The sequence below is a fragment of the Rhinoraja longicauda genome, chromosome 8 (assembly GCF_053455715.1).
Source record: "Rhinoraja longicauda isolate Sanriku21f chromosome 8, sRhiLon1.1, whole genome shotgun sequence".
NCBI classification, from domain to species: Eukaryota; Metazoa; Chordata; class Chondrichthyes; order Rajiformes; family Arhynchobatidae; genus Rhinoraja; species Rhinoraja longicauda.
In genome coordinates this window covers 72,187,076-72,208,640 of record NC_135960.1, presented here as the reverse complement: position 1 = coordinate 72,208,640, position 21,565 = coordinate 72,187,076, and the positions used below count along the sequence as shown (strand labels likewise).

Below are 21,565 nucleotides of genomic sequence, written 5' to 3'. Positions count from 1 at the left end.
GCTGGGAACTGAATATTCAGGGGTACACAACGTATAGAAAAGACAGACAGGTGGGCAGAGGGGGTGGGGTTGCTCTGATGGTAAGGAATGATATTCATTCCCTTGCAAGGGGTGACATAGAATCAGGAGATGTTGAATCAGTATGGATAGAAATGAGAAATTGTAAGGGTAAAAAGACCCTAATGGGAGTTATCTATAGGCCCCCAAACAGTAGCCTCGACATAGGGTGCAAGTTGAATCAGGAGATAAAATTGGCGTGTCAAAAATGTAATGCTACGGTGGTTATGGGAGATTTCAACATGCAGGTAGACTGGGAAAATCAGGTTGGAAATGGACCCCAGGAAAGAGAGTTTGTAGAGTGCCTTCGAGATGGATTCTTAGAACAGCTTGTACTGGAGCCTACCAGGGAGAAGGCAATTCTGGATTTAGTGTTGTGTAATGATCCTGATCTGATAAGGGGACTAGAGGTAAAAGAGCCATTAGGAGGCAGTGATCACAACATGATAAGTTTTACTCTGCAAATGGAAAGGCAGAAGGGAAAATCGGAAGTGTCGGTATTACAGTATAGCAAAGGGGATTACAGAGGCATGAGGCAGGAGCTGGCCAAAATTGATTGGAAGGAGGCCCTAGCAGGGAAGACGGTAGAACAGCAATGGCAGGTATTCCTGGGAATAATGCAGAGGTTGCAGGATCAATTTATTCCAAAGAGGTGGAAAGACTCTAAGGGGAGTAAGAGACACCTGTGGCTGACGAGGGAAGTCAGGGACAGCATAAAAATTAAGGAGAGGAAGTATAACATAGCAAAGAAGAGTGGGAAGACAGAGGATTGGGACTCTTTTAAAGAGCAACAAAAGTTAACTAAAAAGGCAATACGGGGAGAAAAGATGAGGTACGAGGGTAAACTAGCCAATAATATAAAGGAGGATAGCAAAAGTTTTTTTAGGTACGTGAAGAGGAAAAAAATAGTCAAGGCAAATGTGGGTCCCTTGAAGACAGAAGCAGGGGAATTTATTATGGGGAACAAAGAAATGGCAGACGAGTTAAACCGTTACTTTGGATCTGTCTTCACTGAGGAAGATACACACAATCTCCCAAATGTTCTAGGGGCCGGAGAACCTAGGGTGATGGAGGAACTGAAGGAAATCCACATTAGGCAGGAAATGGTTTTGGGTAGACTGATGGGACTGAAGGCTGATAAATCCCCAGGGCCTGATGGTCTGCATCCCAGAGTACTTAAGGAGGTGGCTCTAGAAATAGTGGAAGCATTGGAGATCATTTTTCAATGTTCTATAGATTCAGGATCAGTTCCTGTGGATTGGAGGATAGCAAATGTTATCCCACTTTTTAAGAAAGGAGGGAGAGAGAAAACGGGTAATTATAGACCAGTTAGTCTGACATCAGTGGTGGGGAAGATGCTGGAGTCAATTATAAAAGACGAAATTGCTGAGCATTTGGATAGCAGTAACGGGATCATTCCGAGTCAGCATGGATTTACGAAGGGGAAATCATGCTTGACAAATCTACTGGAATTTTTTGAGGATGTAACTAGGAAAATTGACAAGGGAGAGTCAGTGGATGTGGTGTACCTCGACTTTCAGAAAGCCTTCGACAAGGTCCCACATAGGAGATTAGTGGGCAAAATTAGGGCACATGGTATTGGGGGTAGGGTACTGACATGGATAGAAAATTGGTTGACAGACAGAAAGCAAAGAGTGGGGATAAATGGGTCCCTTTCGGAATGGCAGGCAGTGACCAGTGGGGTACCGCAAGGTTCGGTGCTGGGACCCCAGCTATTTACGATATACATTAATGACTTAGACGAAGGGATTAAAAGTACCATTAGCAAATTTGCAGATGATACTAAGTTGGGGGGTAGTGTGAATTGTGAGGAAGATGCAATAAGGCTGCAGGGTGACTTGGACAGGTTGTGTGAGTGGGCGGATACATGGCAGATGCAGTTTAATGTAGGTAAGTGTGAGGTTATTCACTTTGGAAGTAAGAATAGAAAGGCAGATTATTATCTGAATGGTGTCAAGTTAGGAGGAGGGGGAGTTCAACGAGATCTGGGTGTCCTAGTGCATCAGTCAATGAAAGGAAGCGTGCAGGTTCAGCAGGCAGTGAAGAAAGCCAATGGAATGTTGGCCTTCGTAACAAGAGGAGTTGAGTATAGGAGCAAAGAGGTCCTTCTACAGTTGTACCGGGCCCTGGTGAGACCGCACCTGGAGTACTGTGTGCAGTTTTGGTCTCCAAATTTGAGGAAGGATATTCTTGCTATGGAGGGCGTGCAGCGTAGGTTCACTAGGTTAATTCCCGGAATGGCGGGACTGTCGTATGTTGAAAGGCTGGAGCGATTGGGCTTGTATACACTGGAATTTAGAAGGATGAGGGGGGATCTTATTGAAACATATAAGATAATTAGGGGATTGGACACATTAGAGGCAGATAACATGTTCCCAATGTTGGGGGAGTCCAGAACAAGGGGCCACAGTTTGAGAATAAGGGGTAGGCCATTTAGAACGGAGATGAGGAAGAACTTTTTCAGTCAGAGGGTGGTGAAGGTGTGGAATTCTCTGCCTCAGAAGGCAGTGGAGGCCAGTTCGTTGGATGCTTTCAAGAGAGAGCTGGATAGAGCTCTTAAGGATAGCGGAGTGAGGGGGTATGGGGAGAAGGCAGGAACGGGGTACTGATTGAGAGTGATCAGCCATGATCGCATTGAATGGCGGTGCTGGCTCGAAGGGCTGAATGGCCTACTCCTGCACCTATTGTCTATTGTCTATTGTCTATTGTCTAAGGCAACGTTAAGGCAACGTTTGCTGTCAGCTCAGCACCCACAAGATATGGCTCCAACTCTCTTTCGACACCATCCAGCCCATGATCTTCTCGACACCATCCAGCCCGCCATTCACAGCCTTAGACTTGCCAACTGTGGCCAAGTCATTCGGTGCACGTTTCCCTGCCTATGGCCGTGTGTGACCCGTGATATTAGTTTAGTTGAGTTTAGAGATACAGCGCGGAAACATGACCTTCGGCCCGCTGGGTCCACACCGACCAGCGATCCCCGCACATTAACACTATCCCACACACTCTAGGGCGGTCACAGTGGCGCAGCGGTAGAGTTGCTGCCTTACAGCGAATGCAGCGCCGGAGACCCGGGTTCGATCCCGACTACGGGTGCTGTCTGTACGGAGTTTGTACGTTCTCCCCGTGACCTGCATGGGTTTTCTCCGAGATCTTCGGTTTCCTCCCACACTCCAAAGACGTACAGGTTTGCAAGTTAAATGGCTTGGTAAATGTAAAAATTGTTCCTAGTGTGTGTAGGATAGTGTTAGTGTGTGGGGATCACTGGTTGGTGCGGACCCAGTGGGCCGAAAGGCCTAATTCCGCACAGTTTCTCGAAACTAAACTAAACTAAACTAAACTAAACTAAACTAAACTAAACTAAACTAAACTAAACTAAACTAAACTAATTTACACTTATACCAAGCCCATTAACCTACAAACCTGTACGTCTTTGGAGTGTGGGAGGAAACCGAAGATCTCGGAGAAAACCCACGCAGGTCACGGGGAGAACGTACAAACTCCGTACAGACAGCACCCGTAGTCGGGATGGAACCCGGGTCTCTGGCGCTGCATTCGCTGTAAGGCAGCAACTCTACCGTGACTGCCCATACTGCTAGTTAACTTAAATGAGAACCAGTCTTCAAAATAGATGTTCACAATTTAACTTCCGCTAGTACCTTAAGGCAATAGAAACCAATCATTGGAGGTGGGACATTCTGCTTCGTTACCTTCGTACCACGCAGAAGAAGTCAGTGAATGAATGTTCACGTCAATCGGCCTTCGTTGAAACTGTTATGATGACATCAGGAAAGATATTAAGTGGCGAAGATAGACATAAAAAGCTGGAGTAATTCAACGGGTCAGGCAGCATCTCTGGAGAAAAGGAATAGGTGATGCTTCAGGTTGAGACCCTGAAGAGGATGCTGAAGCAGATGCTCTCTGACCCAGTGTGTTACTCCAGCATTTTGTGGCTATCTTCGATTTAAACCAGCATCCCCAGTTCCTTCCTATACATGATATTGTGGCCTTCTCCTGCATTAACACATTGTTAAAGATATATCCTGCCACTTAATACATAATTCATGACATGTCTGTTTGTCATTTAATATTCTTACTGTTTGTACATCCAAGGAACCAATTTTCAACTGTCATGAAATGGCGGTCACGGTGGCGCAGCGGTAGAGTTGCTGCCTTACAGCGAATGCAGCGCCAGAGACCCAGGTTCCATCCTGACTACAGGCGCTGTCTGTACGGAGTTTGTACGTTCTCCCCGTGACCGTGTAGGTTTTCTCCGAGATCTTCGGTTTCCTCCCACACTCAAAAGGCATGCAGGTTTGTAGGTTAATTGGCTTGGTATAAATGTATATGATCCCTAGCATATGCAGGGTTGTGTTAGTGTGCGGGGATCGCTGGTCAGCATGGATTCAGTAGGCCGAAGGGCCTGTTTCCGCGTTGTCTCTCGAAACTAAAATACCGTAGGGAAATTGGTTTTGCCACCAGTCAAAAGATACAGTGGCCAGGCATTGAAAGTGTCAGGTGCATTATAATAAAAATGAAACTTAAGTGACCAGTTATTGCACATGTGTAACACATGTGTAATATTGCACAGACATGAAATTAAATTATCGTGGAAAAGTCCAGAATGAGGGGTGTGCAAAGACGGGGGGGAGGGGGTGAGTCAGTCTACCCCACGACAGAAGTGGGATGAGTTGTACGTTTGATAGCCACAGGGAAAAAGGCTCTCCTGTGGCGTTCTGTGCTGCACCTTGGTGGGACCAAGATGCAGCATGGAAGCACGTCCTTCGACCCATCGAGTCCGCGCTGACCCGTTCACATTAGTTCTACCTGACCTAGGGTTGCCAACTTCCTCACTCCCAAATAAGGGACAAAGGGTGACGTCACAGCCCCGCGCCCCACGTGACCTCACCCAGCCGGCGGCCACGTGCTCCCGCTCCGCCAATGGTGGCAGCCCGGGCTGGGAGGCAGGTTGCTACGCAACCTCCGTTAGGTGGTGCCCGGGTCTACACTGTCCGGGACTGCTGTGGCCCCCGGGGCTACAGTGTCCGGGCCTACAGTGTCCGGGCCTACAGTGTCCGGGCCTAAACTGTCCGGGCCTACAGTGTCCGGGCCTACAGTGTCCGGGCCTACAGCGTCCAGGCCTACAGTGTCCGGGCCTACTCTGTCCGGGCCTACAGTGACCGGGCCTACAGTGTCTGGGCCTACAGTGCCTGGGCTTACAGTGTCCGGGCCTACAGTGTCCGGGCCTAAACTGTCCGGGACTACAGTGTCCGGGCCTAAAGTGTCCGGGCCTACAGTGTCCGGGCCTACAGTGTCCGGGCCTACACTGTCCGGGCCTATAGTGTCCGGGCCTACAGTGTCTGGGCCTACAGTGCCCGGGCTTAAAGTGTCTGGGCCTACAGTGTCCGGGCCCACATTGTCCGGGCCTACAGTGTCCGGGCCTACAGTGTCTGGGCCTACAGTGTCTGGGCCTACTGTGTCTGGGCCTACAGTGTCCGGGCGTACAGTGTCTGGGCCTACAGTGTCCGGGCCTACAGTGTCCGGGCGTACAGTGTCTGGGCCTACACTGCCCGGGCCTACAGTGTCCGGGCCTACAGTGTCCGGGCCTACAGTGACCAGGCCTACAGTGTCAGGGCCTACAGTGTCCGGGCCTAGAGTGTCCGGGCCTACACTGTCCGGGCCTACAGTGTCCGGGCCTACAGTGTCTGGGCCTACAGTGCCCGGGCTTACAGTGTTCGGGCCCACAGTGTCCGGGCCCACATTGTCCGGGCCTACAGTGTCCGGGCCTACAGTGTCCGGGCCTACAGTGTCCGGGCCTACTGTGTCCGGGCCTACAGTGTCCGGGCGTAGAGTGTCTGGGCCTACAGTGTCCGGGCCTACAGTGTCCGGGCGTACAGTGTCTGGGCCTACACTGCCTGGGCCTACAGTGTCCGGGCCTACAGTGTCCGGGCCTACAGTGACCGGGCCTACAGTGACCAGGCCTACAGTGTCAGGGCCTACAGTGTCCGGGCCTAGAGTGTCCGGGCCTACAGTGTTCGGGCCTGCAGTGTCCGGGCCTACAGTGTCCGGGCCTACAGTGTCCGGGCCTACAGCGCCCCCCGGGCCTATTACGGGACAAGGGCAGCACCGTACGGAACAAACTAATTTAGCCCAAAATACGGGATGTCCCGGCTGATACGGGACAGTTGGCAACACTGAACTTATCCCACTTTCAAATCCACTCCCTACACACTAGGTGGGGGGGGGGGGCAATTTGCTGGGGCCATTTCACCTGCAAATCTGCAAGTCTTTGGGATGTGGGAGAAAATTCACACGGCCACAGGCCGAACATGCAGTACCCGAGGTGATGATGGAACCTGGGCTTCTGGCACTGTGAGGCAGTAGCTCTACTCGCTGAGCAACAAGCACAAAAGATTCACTGTAAATATAAGTCAGGAGAGGAGAAATAGATTCTCTAGAACTTTCCAGAAGATCTGCTCAAGTTTAGTTTTAATTTAATTAAGATACAGCACGGAAACAGGCCCTTCAGCCCACCGAGTCCGCACCGACTAGCAATCCCCGCACACATTAACACTATCCTACACGAACTAGGGACAATTTATACCAAGCCAAGAAACTTACAAGAAAGAAAGTCCATGAAGTGTGGGAGGAAACCGAAGATCTCGGAGAAAACCCACGCAGGTCACGGGGAGAGCGTACAAACTCCGTACAGACAGCACCCGTAGTCGGGATCGAACCCGGGCCTCTGCCGCTGTGAGGTAGCAACTCTACCGCCTCCCAAAATGTCTCTTGGAGAATCTATTTCCCCTCTCCCGACTCTTAAAAATAAAGTGATATTTCATACTTTTGTATCTGTCTATTGGCATCTATTAGCTTCAGCCTCCTCTGGCTGTGCCACAGTCACAGCAGGTTCATGGCCCAGTAAAATGGAGACACAAGTGACCACAGATGCTGGAATCTGAAGTAAAACACAAAAGTGCTGGAGGAACTCAGCGGATCAGGCAGCACCAGTGGAGGGGATGGACAGACTAAAGAAGGGTCCTGACTAGGGTTGCCAACTGTCCCGTATTAGCCGGGACATCCCGTATTTTGGGCTAAATTGGTTTTTCCTGTACGGGACCGCCCTTGTCCCGTATTAGGCCCGAACGGCACTGTAGGCCCGGACACTGTAGGCCCGGACACTGTAGGCCCCGACACTGTAGGCCCCGACACTGAAGGCCCCAACGCTGTAGGTACCAACAGTTTAGGCCCCGACACTCTAGGTTTCTGACATTTTAACACCGGACAGTCAACTGTAGGCCCGGGCACCGCCTAACAGAGGTTGCTTAGCAACCTGCCTCCCGGCCCGGGCGGCCGCCAGTGGTGGAGCGGGAGCACGTGGCCGCTGGCTGGGTGAGGTCACGTGGGGCGCCGGGGCAGTGACATCACCTTGTCATGTATTTGGGAGTGAGATAGTTGGCACCCCTCGCCCTGACCCTGAACTTCATCTGACCATTTCCCTCCACTGATCTTACTTGACCCACCACATTGTGCTTAGCCCAAGATTCTAACATCTACAATTTTGTGTGTCTCCAACTGACAGGTTATTACTCATGAGGGCGTAGGCGAAGGAACTGCAGATGCTGATTTTCGCCGAAGCTAGAGACAAAATGCTGGAGTAACTCAGCGGGTCAGGCAGTATCTCTGGAGAGAAGGAATGGGTGACGTTGCAGGTCGAGACCCTTCTACAGACTGAGAGTCAGGGGAGTGGGGGACTCAGAGATATGGAAGGGTCAGATGTGAAAACGAGAGAACAAAGTGGCCAAAGCTCAGGAAAATGTAGAATAGATCATTGTTAGCTAGGAGAAGGTGACAATGAAGCACACAGAGATAAAATTTAATCAGGTGGACAGTCAGACTGGTCGGTGAACTAGGATGGGGGAGGGATGGAGAGAGAGGGAATTCAAGGGTTACTTAAAGTTAGAGAAGTCAATGTTCATACTGCTGGGCTGTAAGCTGCCCAAGCGAAATATGAGATGCTGTTCCTCCAATTTGCGCTGGGCCTCACTCTGACAATGGAGGAGGCCCAGGTCAGAAAGGTCAGATTGGGAATGGGAGGGGGAGTTAAAGTGTTTAGCAACCGGGAGATCAGGTTGGTTAAGACAGACTGAGCGGAGGTGTTCAGCGAAACGATCGCCGAGCCTGCGCTTGGTCTCACCGATATACAGGAGTCCACACCTGGAACAGCGGATACAGTAGATGAGGTTGGAGGAGGTGCAGGTGAACCTCTGCCTCACCTGGAAAGGCTGTCGGGGTCCTTGGATGGAGTTGAGGGGGGAGGTAAAGGGACAGGTGTTGCATCTCCTGTGGTTGCAGGGGAAGGTACCTGGGGAGGGGGTGGTTTGGGTGGGAAGGGACGAGTGGACCAGGGAGTTACGGAGGGAACGGTCTCTGCGGAAAGGGGTGGAGATGGGAAGATGTGGCCAGTGGTGGGATCCCGTTGGAGGTGGCAAAAATGTCGGAGGAGTATGTGCTGTGTTAGACGGCTGATGGGGTGGAAGGTGAGGACAAGGGGGACTCTGTCCCAGTTATGACAGGGGGGAGGGGGAGCAAGAGCGGAGCTGCGGGATGTAGAGGAGGCCCTAGTGAGAGCCTCATGGAAGAAGGGAAGCCTCTTTTCCTGAAGACTGAGGATATCTCCGATAACCTGGTATGGAACACCTCATCCTGGGCGCAGATGTGGCGTGGACGGAGGAATTGGGAGTCGGGGATAGAGTCTTCACAGGAAGCAGGGCGGGTTTGATGATAATGTCAGGGTTCCGCAGAGTGAGTGGAGGGCTGTACGTTCAGAGGGGATGAGGTTAGGGTAGGTGAGGGGAATGGAAAAGTTAAGTCGGTTGACGTCATGCTGGCAGTTGGAGATGAAATGTTCTAGTGAGGGTAGTTGGCCAACCGGGGGGGGTCCAAGAGGAGGGGGTCCGCTGGAGATGGGAGAAAGGGTCATCACTGGGGGGTGAGGACTCCTTCCCATGGAAAAAGGCAAGGAGGCGGAGGCGGCGGAAGAAGAGCGCCACGTCATGGCGGACGCGGAACTCGTTAATGTGGGGGCGGAGGGGAACACAGGTAAGGCCTCTGCTGAGGACAGACCGTTCCATATCTTAAAGGGGGAGGTCGGGGGGATGGTGAACACACAACAAAGGTGGGGGTTGGGGTCAGAGGAGGGCTGGGGATGTTGAGACGAGATCTGGTGGGGGAGGGATGGTGGGTGTTCAGAGAGGAGGTGGAGGGAGCGTGAGGACCATTGTATGGGTGGGGTGGGGTCGGGGTAAAAGAGGGGGAAGGGGAGATTCATTGGCAGATGCACGGGGGAGTCATAAATGCGAGAGGTGAAGAGGAGAGGAACAGATGTAGGTGGAAGGGGACCAGGACCTGGAGAAAGACTGGGAAAAATAGGGACATTTGGGACCTAGATAATGGATGAGAATATGAAGAAGGGGAAATGAACAGAATGACATGGAGGGGTTGGGAGATAAAGGCCAGAGTGGGGTGATGGGTACAGGAAAGAAAGAAGAGGAAGGGGTGGTAGTAATTGAAGTTGGAGAATGCAATGTTCATACTGTTGAGTTGTAAACATCTGGAGTGAAAAATGAGGCGGCGTTCCTCCAATATTGTGCGTGACCTCACTCTGTTGATGGATGGAAGGGGAGGTAAAATGTTTAACATCTGGGAGATCCAGCACGCCTTGTTGGACAGAGCTCAGTGACATCGTTGACTGGTCTACGCTTGTGTCTTGCCAATATACAGGAGACCACATCAGGAGCACATCACTCAGCGGACAAGACTTGAAGAGGTCTCCCTCTGCAAGTCTAATCGGTAGTAAGGATTGCAAACACAATGCTAGCATTTATTTCAAGAGGACCAGAATACAAAATCAGGGATGTACTGCTGAGGCTCTATAAGGCGTGTTGTGTACTGTGAGCAATTTTGGGCACCGTATCTGAGGAAGGATGAGCTGGCCCTCGAGAGAGTCCAGAGGAGGTTTACAAGAATGATCCCAGGAGTGAGTGGGTTAACATTTGATGAGCCTTTGACAGGGCTGGGCCTGTACTCGCTGGAGTTTAGAAGGATGAGGGGGGACCTCACTGAGACTTACCGAATAGTGAAAGGCTTAGATGTGGAGAGGATGTTTCCACTAGTGGAAGAGTCTAAGACCAGAAGTCATAGCCTCAAAATTAAAGGACGTTCCTTTAGGAAGCAGATGAGGAGAAATTTCTTTAGTCAGAGGGTGATGAATCTGTGGGGTTATTTGCCACAGAAGGCTGTGAAGTCAGTAGATATTTTTAATGCAGTGATAGATAGATTCTTGATTAGTACTTGTGTCAGGGATTACGGGGAGAAGACAGGAGAATGGGGTTAGGAGGGAGAGATAGATCAGCCATGATTGAATGGCGGAATAAACTTATTGAGCCTAATGGCTTAATTCTGCTCCTATCACTTATGAACTTGTGACTTCCCCCCCCCTCCTCTCGTTATCTGACGTCTCCTTTTGTCTCCTTTTCAATTCTAACCTTTGTCACTTACTCCACCCATCTGCCAATGTAACATAGAAACATAGAAAATAGGTGCAGGAGTAGGCCATTCGGCCCTTCGAGCCTGCACTGTCATTCAATATGATCATGGCTGATCATCCAGCTCAGTAACCTGTACCTGCCTTCTCTCCATACCCCCTGATCCCTTTAGCCACAAGGGCCACATCTAACTCCCTCTTAAGTATAGCCAATGAACTGGCTTCAACAACCTTATGCGGCAGAGAATTCCACAGACTCACCACTCTCTGCGTGCATCTATTTATGTTTTTGGATCTCCTTTATTAGTTTGGCCCACCGGGTCCGTGTCGACCAGCGATCTCCGCATATTAGTAACCCTTCTCATTGGTTTCCACCTATCACTTACCAAGCTTTTATCCCACACCCCCAACTCTTTTTTCCAGCTTTCTTACCACAACTCCCATCAGCTTGAATAAAGTCCCGACATGTAGATTCTCTCCTCGGGTTTATGGCCCAAGTAGTTTCTGTACCTCTGATCATGTCCATGACCGAAGGCTAACAAATAACATACTCATGCACGAGACTACCTGATTCTACCATTTGTGACACTTTCTATCCAAAATAAAAGAATCCGATAAAATAATAGGTGTCATAAAAATTATTTTATTATGTTGACCAGAGTTTCAACAAGATATGATCAGGCTTTCCAGCAACCATCTAGAAGTCCCTCATGCGCCTGAAGGACCCGATGGTGGAGTTGTAGCCACCCCAGTCATTGTATTTCCTGTACTCCCCGGGTCTCATGAAGTACTGTCGGCCTTTGTAGTTGGGCTGTTCATAGAAGACCCAGTGTCCATCCATCACGTGGCAGGAGTGGATGTCACGGTAACGGAAACGATCGTAGACGGAGGGACAGTCGTCCATGAATTCCATCATCTGCCCTCCGAATTCGGGCCTCTCGTAAATCTTCATCTTGTAGTTGCCCCCTTGGTACTGGAATGGAAAAAAAATGGCACTGATGAAACTGCAGATATCACTGAATGTACTTCGAGAAAGGGGTATCGAATTATGAAGAGAGAAGTTGACCAAACATATTGACTATGCCTGAGCCTTGTTAACAGCAAACAGCTCTACTCTATCTTTCTTATGTAAAATAACGGGTGGTCTATGAAACAGATGATGTTACAGAGTATACCCAGAAGAAGGCTCATCAACATCAGTAAATTATGATGTATTTCTCTTAGTGAGACTTTTTTCTATTGCATAAGTGGAGGTCAGGATGCTAGTGGCTTTTAATATACTAAACTTTCATAAAAACATAGAAAATAGGTGCAGGAGGAGGCCATTCGGCCCTTCGAGCCAGCACTGCCATTCATTGTGATCATGGCTGATCGTCCACAATCAATAACCCGTGCCTGCCTTCTCCCCATATCCCTTGATTCCACTAGCCCCTAGAGCTCTATCCAACTCTCTCTTAAATCCATCCAGTGATTTGGCCTCCACTGCCCTCTGTAGCAGAGAATTCCACAAATTCACAACTCTCTGGGTGAAAAAGTTCCTTCTCACCTCAGTTTTAAATGGCCTCCCCTTTATTCTAAGACTGTGGCCCCTGGTTCTGGACTCGCCCAACATTGGGAACATTTTTCCTGCATCTAGCGTGTCCAGTCCTTTTATAATTTTATATGTCTCTATAAGATCCCCTCTCATATCATATCATATCATATATATACAGCCGGAAACAGGCCTTTTCGGCCCTCCAAGTCCGTGCCGCCCAGTAATCCCCGCACATTAACACTATCCTACACCCACTAGGGACAATTTTTACATTTACCCAGCCAATTAACCTACATACCTGTACGTCTCATCCTTTCACTGTAAAAGTAAAAGGGTCAGTTCAAATTAAGCCAATTATTTAGTGTCATGAGCAGTAACACTACTTTCAACACAGACTATAGAACTTTATTGGCTTTTGACTCTACATGACTAAACATTAACAAACAAGCGACCAGTTGCCAGCCTGTATCAAAGATCCTTTAGGAGGTTTGATGCAGGTCGCGTGCCACAACAAGCCTCCATGTTTGTCGATGAGACGTAGCCTTGCTCGACTGCAAGTGCAAAACCGCAGGAGCTGCATTTCACTTTGGCAGGCAGTGGTCAATGGGTAAAGTGGATATTTGATAGGAAGTTAACCAACTTCCTCCAATTTGAGAAAAGTTAAAATCCGTCTGGTAAACAGCTTTTGGAAGCGGAAACACAAACATGCCTAGTTCTGTAGAAAAATAACTGCAGATGCTGGTACAAATCACAAAATGCTGGAGTAACTCAGCAGGTCAGGCAGCATCACTGGAGAGAAGGAATGGGTGACGTTTTGGGTCGAGACCCTTCTTCAGACTGATGTCAGGGGGCGGGGCAAAGGAAGGAAGTAGGTGGAGACAGGAAGATAGAGGGAGAACTGGGAAGGGGGAGGGGAAGAGAGGGACAGAGGAACTATCTAAAGTTGGAGGTCAATGTTCATACCGCTGGGCTGCAAGCTGCCCAAGCGAAATATGAGGTGCTGTTCCTCCAATTAGTTCTGTGGTTAGCTGTGGTGACTGGGTAGAACGTAGATGCCACAAATAACAACTTACATGGGGGTAGGTGCGACAGGACCTGATGTTGTCGTTGAATCCCATCCAGCGCTGGTAGTCAGGATACTCCCCCCTGTTCAGGACATACTGGTACCCCATGTAGTTGGGTTTCTCGTACGCCACCCACCAGTCACTGTCCACACGGATGGAGTTACAGCGGCTGAAGTAAGAGGACAGATCAGCACAGTCGGTGCTGCACTCATAGTGCCGGCCCTGGAAGTTCCTGTCCTCGTAGAAGTTGATCTGTGGGGAGAAACAAGGTTATCAATAATTCCCCAGCCAACAAAATCTGACGCCGCATGTAAACTCTGAGTCCTCCTCACCTTTCCCATGTTGAGCTTTCCAGTTAACTTGCTAGCTGACTGAATGTGCCAAGCTCACACGCTGCTTAGTATTTATATGGTTGGCAGGAAAGGCCTCTCCAGGCAGTGCCTTTGTCATTCTAATAACTTGCTAGATTGTAAAGTCAGCATTAATGCAACAAAACGCATGACACAAAGTCTCATTGCAAAAGAATGTACTTAAACGTACCTACAGGTATGTATGTATCTTTAGTTCCATTTTGCCTCCATGTCATTTTAATTGTGTTAACACAGAGACCATGCATTACTGCCCATTGTGCTCCTCAAAGCCTGCTTTCACTGCAGCTCTCGAACAAGCCCTAAGCACAAAGGACCCATTTCTGACGGGTAGATACAATGGAACAGATATATTTCAAAATAGGTCGGTAAATAGCCAGATAAAGTTGCTTTGAATACAACATTGTACATTGAGCTGGGGGCGTTTAGATTCCATCAGACATATACCATTATTATTTGCTGACGGCAGTGTCAGTAGTGTTCATTAACGCTGAATAAACAAAAGGCCAATGCTTTGTTCTGTCTGCCTTTTGTTGGCCTAATTCTCAGGTCAGCTGAATGTATATCACAATGGGACAAACGCAGCCAAAGGATGCCGGGCGGTGGGAAAGACTTTGTCATGCTGCAAAGGGGACAGAGAAGATTTACAAAGATGTTGCCTGGACTAGAGGGTCTGTGTTGTAGGGAGAGGTTGAGTAGGCCTGGACTAAATTCATTGGAGCGCAGGAGGATGAGGGGAGATCTCATAGAGGTGTGTAAAATCATGAGAGGAATAGATCGGTTAGAGTCTCTTGCCCAGAGTAGATGAATCGAGGACCAGAGGACATAGGTTTAAGGTGAAGGGGAAAAGATTTAATGGGAATCCGAGGGGTAACTTTTTCACACAGGGGGTGGTGGGTGTATGGAACAAGCTGCCAGAGGAGGTAGTTGAGGCTGGGACTATCCCAACGTTTAAGAAACAGTTAGACAGGTACATGGATAGGACGGGTTTGGAGTGATATGGACCAAATGCAGGCAGGTAGGACAAGTGTAGCTGGGGCATGTTGGTCGGTGTGGGCAAGTTGGGCCGAAGGGCCTGTTTCCGCACTGTATCACTCTATGACTCTGTGACTCTAATGCATGGTGTGATGATATTTATGCTGAGGAACTTGATGCCCGTAACCATTTCCACTGCAGCACCATTGATGTAATCTGGAGTGTGTACACCGTCCCACTTTATGAAGCCGATGACAAGCTGCATCGTCTTGCTGACATTGAGGGGAAGGTTGTTATCACGACACCATGTCACCCGTCTCTCTGAATCCTTCCTGTACTCTGTCTTAAACTTTTGTCTTAGAGTCAAAGAGTCATCTACTGATACAGCGTGGAAACAGGCCCTTCGGCCCAACTTGCCCAGACCGGCCAACAATGTCCCAGCTACACTAGTCCCACCTGCCCGCGTTTGGTCCATATCCCTCCAAACCTGTCGTATCCATGTACCTGTCCAACTGTTTCGTAAAGGTTGAGATAGTTCCAGCCTCAACTACCTCCTCTGGCAGCTTGTTCCATACACCCACCACCCTCTGTGTGAAAAGGTTACCCTTCGGATTCCTATTAAATCTTTCTCCCATCACCTTAAACCTATGTCCTCTGGTCCTCGATTCACCTACTCTCGGCAAGAGACTCTGTGCGTCTACCCGATCTATGCCTCTCATTCCTACATTCCTGGAATAGAGACCCAGCCCACTCAACCTCTCCCTAAAGCTCACACCCTCTAGTCCTGGCAACATCCTCGTAAATCGTCTCTGTGCCCATTCCAGCTTGACAGTATCTTTCCTATAACATTAAGGGGTTGGACACGTTAGAGGCAGGAAACATGTTCCCAATGTTGGGGGAGTCCAGAACCAGGGGCCACAGTTTAAGAATAAGGGGTAGGCCATTTAGAACTGAGATGAGGAAAAACCTATTCAGTCAGAGAGTTGTGAATCTGTGGAATTCTCTGCCTCAGAAGGCAGTGGAGGCCAATTCTCTGAATGCATTCAAGAGAGAGCTAGATAGAGCTCTTAAGGATAGCGGAGTCAGGGGGTATGGGGAGAAGGCAGGAATGGGGTACTGATTGAGAATGATCAGCCATGATCACATTGAATGACGGTGCTGGCTCGAAGGGGTTGAATGGCCTCCTCCTGCACCTATTGTCTATTGTCTGTTATCATGGTGTCCGGAACTGAACACAAAACTCTAAATGTGGTCTCACCAACGTCTTATACAACAGCAACATGACCTCCCAACTTCTGTACTCCCAGCGACTATGGGTATATAGTGAGGGGCTTAGAATGCTTCCCTGTGTAGCACTGGTGTTGCGAATTACCACAGAGATGTTATAGAAGAAAATAACTGCAGATGCCGGTACAAATCGAAGGTATTTATTCACAAAATGCTGGAGTAACTCAGCAGGTCAGGCAGGATTCAGGATATCTTTATTTGTCGAAATCTAGTCACCCACATTCCAACAATAAAAGCAATAAAATAAGCAAATTACACAACCCCAACCAACACCAAACAAAAAGAAACATCCATCACAGTGAGTCTCCTCCAGTCTCCTCCTCACTGTGATGGAAGGCCAGAATGTCTTTTCTCTTCCCCTGCCGTCTTCTCCCGAGGTCAGGCTGTTGTCGTTGCCACATTTAAGGCCGCGCCGGACGGTGAAATGTCCGCGGCGGGCCGACCCAAGCCCCGCGATCCGGGGCGGGCGAACACGCTGCCGCTGCCGGAACTCCCGATGTCGGCATCCACGCGGCCAGAGCCGAAGCCTCCGAGGCGAGTCGCAGCCGCTCCCGCAGCCTCCGAGGACGGCCGGCTCCGCTAATGGTGAGTCCGGTCGGCTCCGCTGATGGTGAGTCCGATCCGCGGGCTCTGCGAACCAGAGCCCTGGAGGCCGCCAGCTCCAGGAGTTGGGCCGATGGTAGGCCGCAGCAGGAACGGAGACACCACCCAGAAAACAAAGGTCGGGTCTCCGTTCGGAAGGGACACATTTACAATTTTACAGTTCCCCCCTCCCCCCCCACACACACACATAGTACACAAACACAAAAACACGACATCACATCTACAATTAAGACCCAAAAAACAACAAAAACACAAAGACAAACGGACCGCAGGTAAGCCGCAGCTGCTAGGGCAGCGCCGCCATTTTGGGTAATGGCGAATGGAATGGGCGACGTTTCGGGTCGAGACCCTTCCTCAGACTGATGTCAGGGGGGCGGGACAAAGGAAGGATATAGGTGGAGACTGAAAGATAGAGGGAGATCTGGGAAGGAGGAGGGGAAGAGAGGGACAGAGGTACTATCTAAAGTTGGAGAAGTCGATGTTCATGCCACTGGGCTGCAAGCTGCCCAGGCGAAATATGAGGTGCTGTTCCTCCAATTTCCGGTGGGCCTCACTATGGCACTGGAGGAGGCCCATGACAGAAAGGTCAACTGGGAGTGAGAGGGAGAGTTCAAGTGCTCAGCCACCGGGAGATCAGTTTGGCCAACGCGGACCGAGCGCAGGTGTTGAGTGAAGCGATCGCCGAGCCTGCACTTGGTTTCGCCGATGTAAATAAGTTGACATCTGGAGCAGCGGATGCAATAGATGAGGTTGGTGGAGGTGCAGGTGAACCTCTGTCTCACCTGGAAAGACTGTTTGGGTCCTTGGATGGAGTTGAGGGCACCTGGAAAGACTGTTTGTTCACTGGGTCAGGAAGTCAACTGCAGAGAGGAGTGCTGAGGTATAGGTCCAGGTAGAGTTTAGTTTAGTTCGGAGACACAGCGTGGAAACAGGACCTTCGGTCCACTGAGCTGTGCCGACCAGTGATCAATCGTTCACACTAGCTCTACCCTACACACTTGGACAAGCTAGATGCAGGGAAAATGTTCCCAATGCTGGGGGAGCCCAGAACCAGGGGCCACAGCCTAAGAATAAAGGGGAGGCCATTTAAAACTGAGGTGAGAAGGAACTTTTTCACCCAGAGAGTTGTGAATTTGTGGAATTCTCTGCCACAGAGGGCAGTGGAGGCCGATTCACTGGATGAATTTAAAAGAGAGTTAGATAGAGTTCTTAGGGCTAGCGGAATCAAGGGATATGGGGAGAAGGCAGGCACAGGTTACTGATTGTGGATGATCAGCCATGATCACAATGAATGGCGGTGCTGGCTCGAAGGGCCAAATGGCCTCCTCCTGCCCCTATTTTCTATGTTTCTATGTTTCTATGTTTCTATGTTTCTACGAGGAACAATTTACAGCAGCCAATTAACTTACAAACCTGAGCATCTTCGCAATGTGGGAGGGAACCGGAGGAACGTCACGCGATCGCGTGGAGAGCTCACATACTCCATACAGACAGCACCCGAGGTCAGGATCGAACGTCATTGTCTGGCGTTGTGAGGCGGCAGCTCTGCCACTGCGCCACCATGCTGAGGATGAGTTTGTGTGCAATTATGGTATTGCAGTTGGAGCTATGTTTAGTTTAGTTTAGAGATACAGCGCGGAAACAGGCCTTTTCGGCCCACCGGGTCCGCGTCGACCAGCGGTCCCCGCACATTAACACTATCCTACACCCACTAGGGACAATTTTTACATTTACCAAACCAATTAACCTACAAACCTGCACGTCTTTGGAGTGTGGGAGGAAACGGAAGATCTCGGAGAAAACCCACGCAGGTCACGGGGAGAACGTACAAACTCCGTACAGACAGCACCTGTAGTCGGGATGGAACCCGGGTCTCCGGCGCTGCATTCGCTGTAAGGCAGCAACTCTACCGCTGTAAGGCAGCAACTCTACCGCTGCGCCACCATGCCCCTCTATGGCTCGGTAGGAGTACGGCCTAGCTGTCCTTGTTACACAGATGCTGCAAGGGTGAGTGTGGGACAAGGGAGATGGCATCTGCCACGGGCCTGGTGCAATTGCAGTGGGTCGAGCCTGCCTGGGCGGCTGGAGTTCACGTGCACCGTGATCGGCCTCCCGAAGCACCTCATGATGATGGATCTCAGGGACTTCCCATCATCAACAAGGCACAAGTCAGGCACGCGGCAGCCGACTTTCCACTTGCCTGGATTAGAGCAGCTCCACTAACCCTCTAGAAGCCTGACACGACTTGGATGAGGATGTACGGAGCATCGTTAATAAGCTTGCAGATACGGCACGATACGATACAGTAGGATAGAACTTTATTTATCCCAGGAGGGAAAGTGATCTGCCGACCGTCATATAAACACGACATGCATGAACCATGAAAGTAAAGTGGTGAGTGGAAAGACTTGTGAATGTGCAAAGTTAGGGGAGGGATGGGGATGGGTGGAGGGGAGTTAGTCCACCCACGACAGAAGGGGGAGGAGTTGTAAAGTTTGATAGCCACAGGGAAGAAGGATCTCCTGTGGTGCTCTCGAGCCAGCACCGCCATGCATTGTGATCATGGCTGATCATCCACAATCAGTAACCCGTTCCTGCCTTCTCCCCATATCCCTTGATTCCACTGGCTTGACCAGTGTGTCATGGAGGGGGTGAGCTGTATTGTCCAGGATACTCCGCAGTTTGAGGAGCATCCTCCCCTCCAAGACCATGTCCCATGAATCCAACTCCAACTCCACCCCCAGGACGGAGCCAGCCTTCCTGATGAGTTTGTTGATCCTCTTGGTGTCCGCGGCCTTCGCCCTGCTGCCCCAGCACACAGCAGTGAAGAAGATGGCACTGGCTACCACCGATTGGTAGAACATCTGCAGCATCTTACTGCAGATGTTGAGGGAGTAGAGCCTTCTCAAACAGTACAGCCGCCTCTGTCCCTTCTTGTACAGGGCCTCAGCGTTCCTGGACCAGTCCAGTTTACTGTCCAGGTACACGCCAAGGTACTTGTACTCCATTGTAACCTGCACATCCACACCATTGATGGAGACAGGGGTGTTCCTCTCCTCCTAAGGTCCACCACTAACTCCCTAGTCTTGTTGGTGTTGAGCTGTAGGTAATTCAGCCCACACCACTCAACAAAGTCGTTGACCACACCTCTGTATTCAGCTTCCCTCCCCTCACTGATGCAGCCCACAGTTGCAGAGTCATCTGAAACCAAGATAGATTTTACATTTAGAGATACAGCGTGGAAACAGGCCCTTCGGCCCACCGAGCCCAGCGATCCCCGCACACTAAGACTATCCTACACCCACTAGGGACAATTTTTACATTTACCCAGTCAATTAACCTGCAAACCTGCACGTCTTTGGAGTGTGGGAGGAAACCGAAGATCTCGGAGAAAACCCACGCAGGTCATGGGGAGAACGTACAAACTCCGTACAGACGGTGCCTGTAGTCAGAATCGAACCTGAGTCTCCGGCGCTGCATTCGGTGTAAGGCAGCAACTCTACCGCTGCGCCACCATGCCGCTTAGATAGATTGTATTCTAGACAGTGCAGATGAACGTCAAGGATTACAGTGGAATCTCTATTAGCTGGTTATTGAGACCAAGGAATGGCAAATGCAGTTCAAATCAGGTAAGTGTGAGGTGTTGTATTTTGGGAAGTTAAACCACGGTACGACTTTCACAGTGAAGGTAGGTCTTGGCAAGTGCTGTAAAGCAGAGGGATCTAGGAATACACATAAGGTAGGCACAAAATGCTGGAGTAACTCAGCAGGGCAGGCAGCAGCACTGGAGAGAAGGATGATGTTTCGGGTCGAGACCCTTTTTAAGACTGGTTAGGGATAAAGGAAACGAGAGATATAGGTGTGATGTAAGTAAAGTATATGAAAGGTCTCATGATAAAAGCAAAAGGCAGCGGCCGTGACCTGATGTATGCCACCCTCGAATACCACAACGCCCCCCTTGACGGGACAGGCGGCTATGCCCCCTCACAGACGGGACAGGCAGCTATGCCCCCTCACAGGCAGGACAGGCGGCTATGCCCCCTCACAGACGGGACAGGCAGCTATGCCCCCTCATAGGCAGGACAGGCGGCTATGCCCCCTCACAGGCAGGACAGGCGGCTATGCCCTCCTGCGATGGGACAGGTGGCTATGCCCCCTCACAGGCGGGACAGGCGGCTATGCCCTCCTGCGATGGGACAGGTGTCTATGCCCCCTCACAGGCGGGACAGGCGGCTATGCCCTCCTGCGATGGGACAGGTGGCTATGCCCCCTCACAGGCGGGACGGGCGGCTATGCCCTCCTGTGATGGGACAGGCGGCTATGCCCTCCTGTGATGGGACAGGCGGCTATGCCCCCTCACAGGCAGGACAGGCGGCTATGCCCCCTCACTGGCAGGACAGGCGGCTATGCCCTCCTGTGACGGGACAGGCGGCTATGCCCCCTCACAGGCGGGACAGGCGGCTATGCCCTCCTGTGACGGGACAGGCGGCTATGCCCCCTCACAGGCGGGACAGGCGGCTATGCCCCCTCACAGTTACTGAACAGTAGATTGTTAACAAGCAAATTGCCGTCGCCTCTATCACTCTTGCTGCCACATCATGGGACCACAACTGGTCGCCCGGCAAGATAAACAGGCAGCATACTTCAATGAGAAGGCAAGCATCGAGCCGCTGCCGCGCCTGGAACAACAACAACAGGTGTGGTTTCGTGCCAAACCAACCGAGTGGCAACGTGGCCGCATTGCAAGAGAAAACCTGTCCCCTCGGAGCTACGTCATCTCTACACCGAGCGGTACTGAGTTCCGCAGAAACAGGAAGGACATACGACCTGCGCACGAAGCAGCTGAGCAATGCCCTGGCAACACGCAGCAGACCAGCGCGAGCACTCTCCCACAAGGAGGAGCCCCTCTCCTAGAAGGAGCTAGTCTCCCAGATTCAAGAGGACTACCACAGGCTGCATCACAAGGCCCTGTGGTGGAGGAGCCGGCTCAAAGCGTGCCAAGCCACACACACATACAACATAAATACCACACAGAACGGGTTGGAAATACCACTTGCACAAGAAGTGGGCGATTGTCAAAACCCCCGGCACGGCTTGTTGTGTAAAGTTG

The 21,565-nt window shown here is 50.6% G+C and overlaps 1 protein-coding gene across 1 annotated transcript; it reads right to left on the bottom strand.

Annotated features, from left to right (window-relative positions):
- Positions 1-11,293: 11,293 nt before the first annotated feature.
- Positions 11,294-13,563, bottom strand: LOC144596103 (gamma-crystallin S-1-like). Its single transcript, XM_078404271.1, has 3 exons — positions 13,555-13,563; positions 13,232-13,474; positions 11,294-11,597 (listed from the first exon to the last, which is right to left on the bottom strand). The coding sequence occupies exons 1-3, from the start codon at positions 13,561-13,563 to the stop codon at positions 11,322-11,324; spliced, it is 528 nt and encodes a 175-aa protein (XP_078260397.1). The 3' UTR covers positions 11,294-11,321.
- Between the last annotated feature and the right edge of the window lie 8,002 nt (positions 13,564-21,565).

Excerpts from the sequence above, each read along its gene's own strand:
- LOC144596103 (XM_078404271.1), bottom strand. Across the intron at positions 11,598-13,231 it reads CCTGTCGCACCTACCCCCAT|TACCAAGGGGGCAACTACAA; the intron begins GTAAGTTGTTAT and ends TTTCCATTCCAG.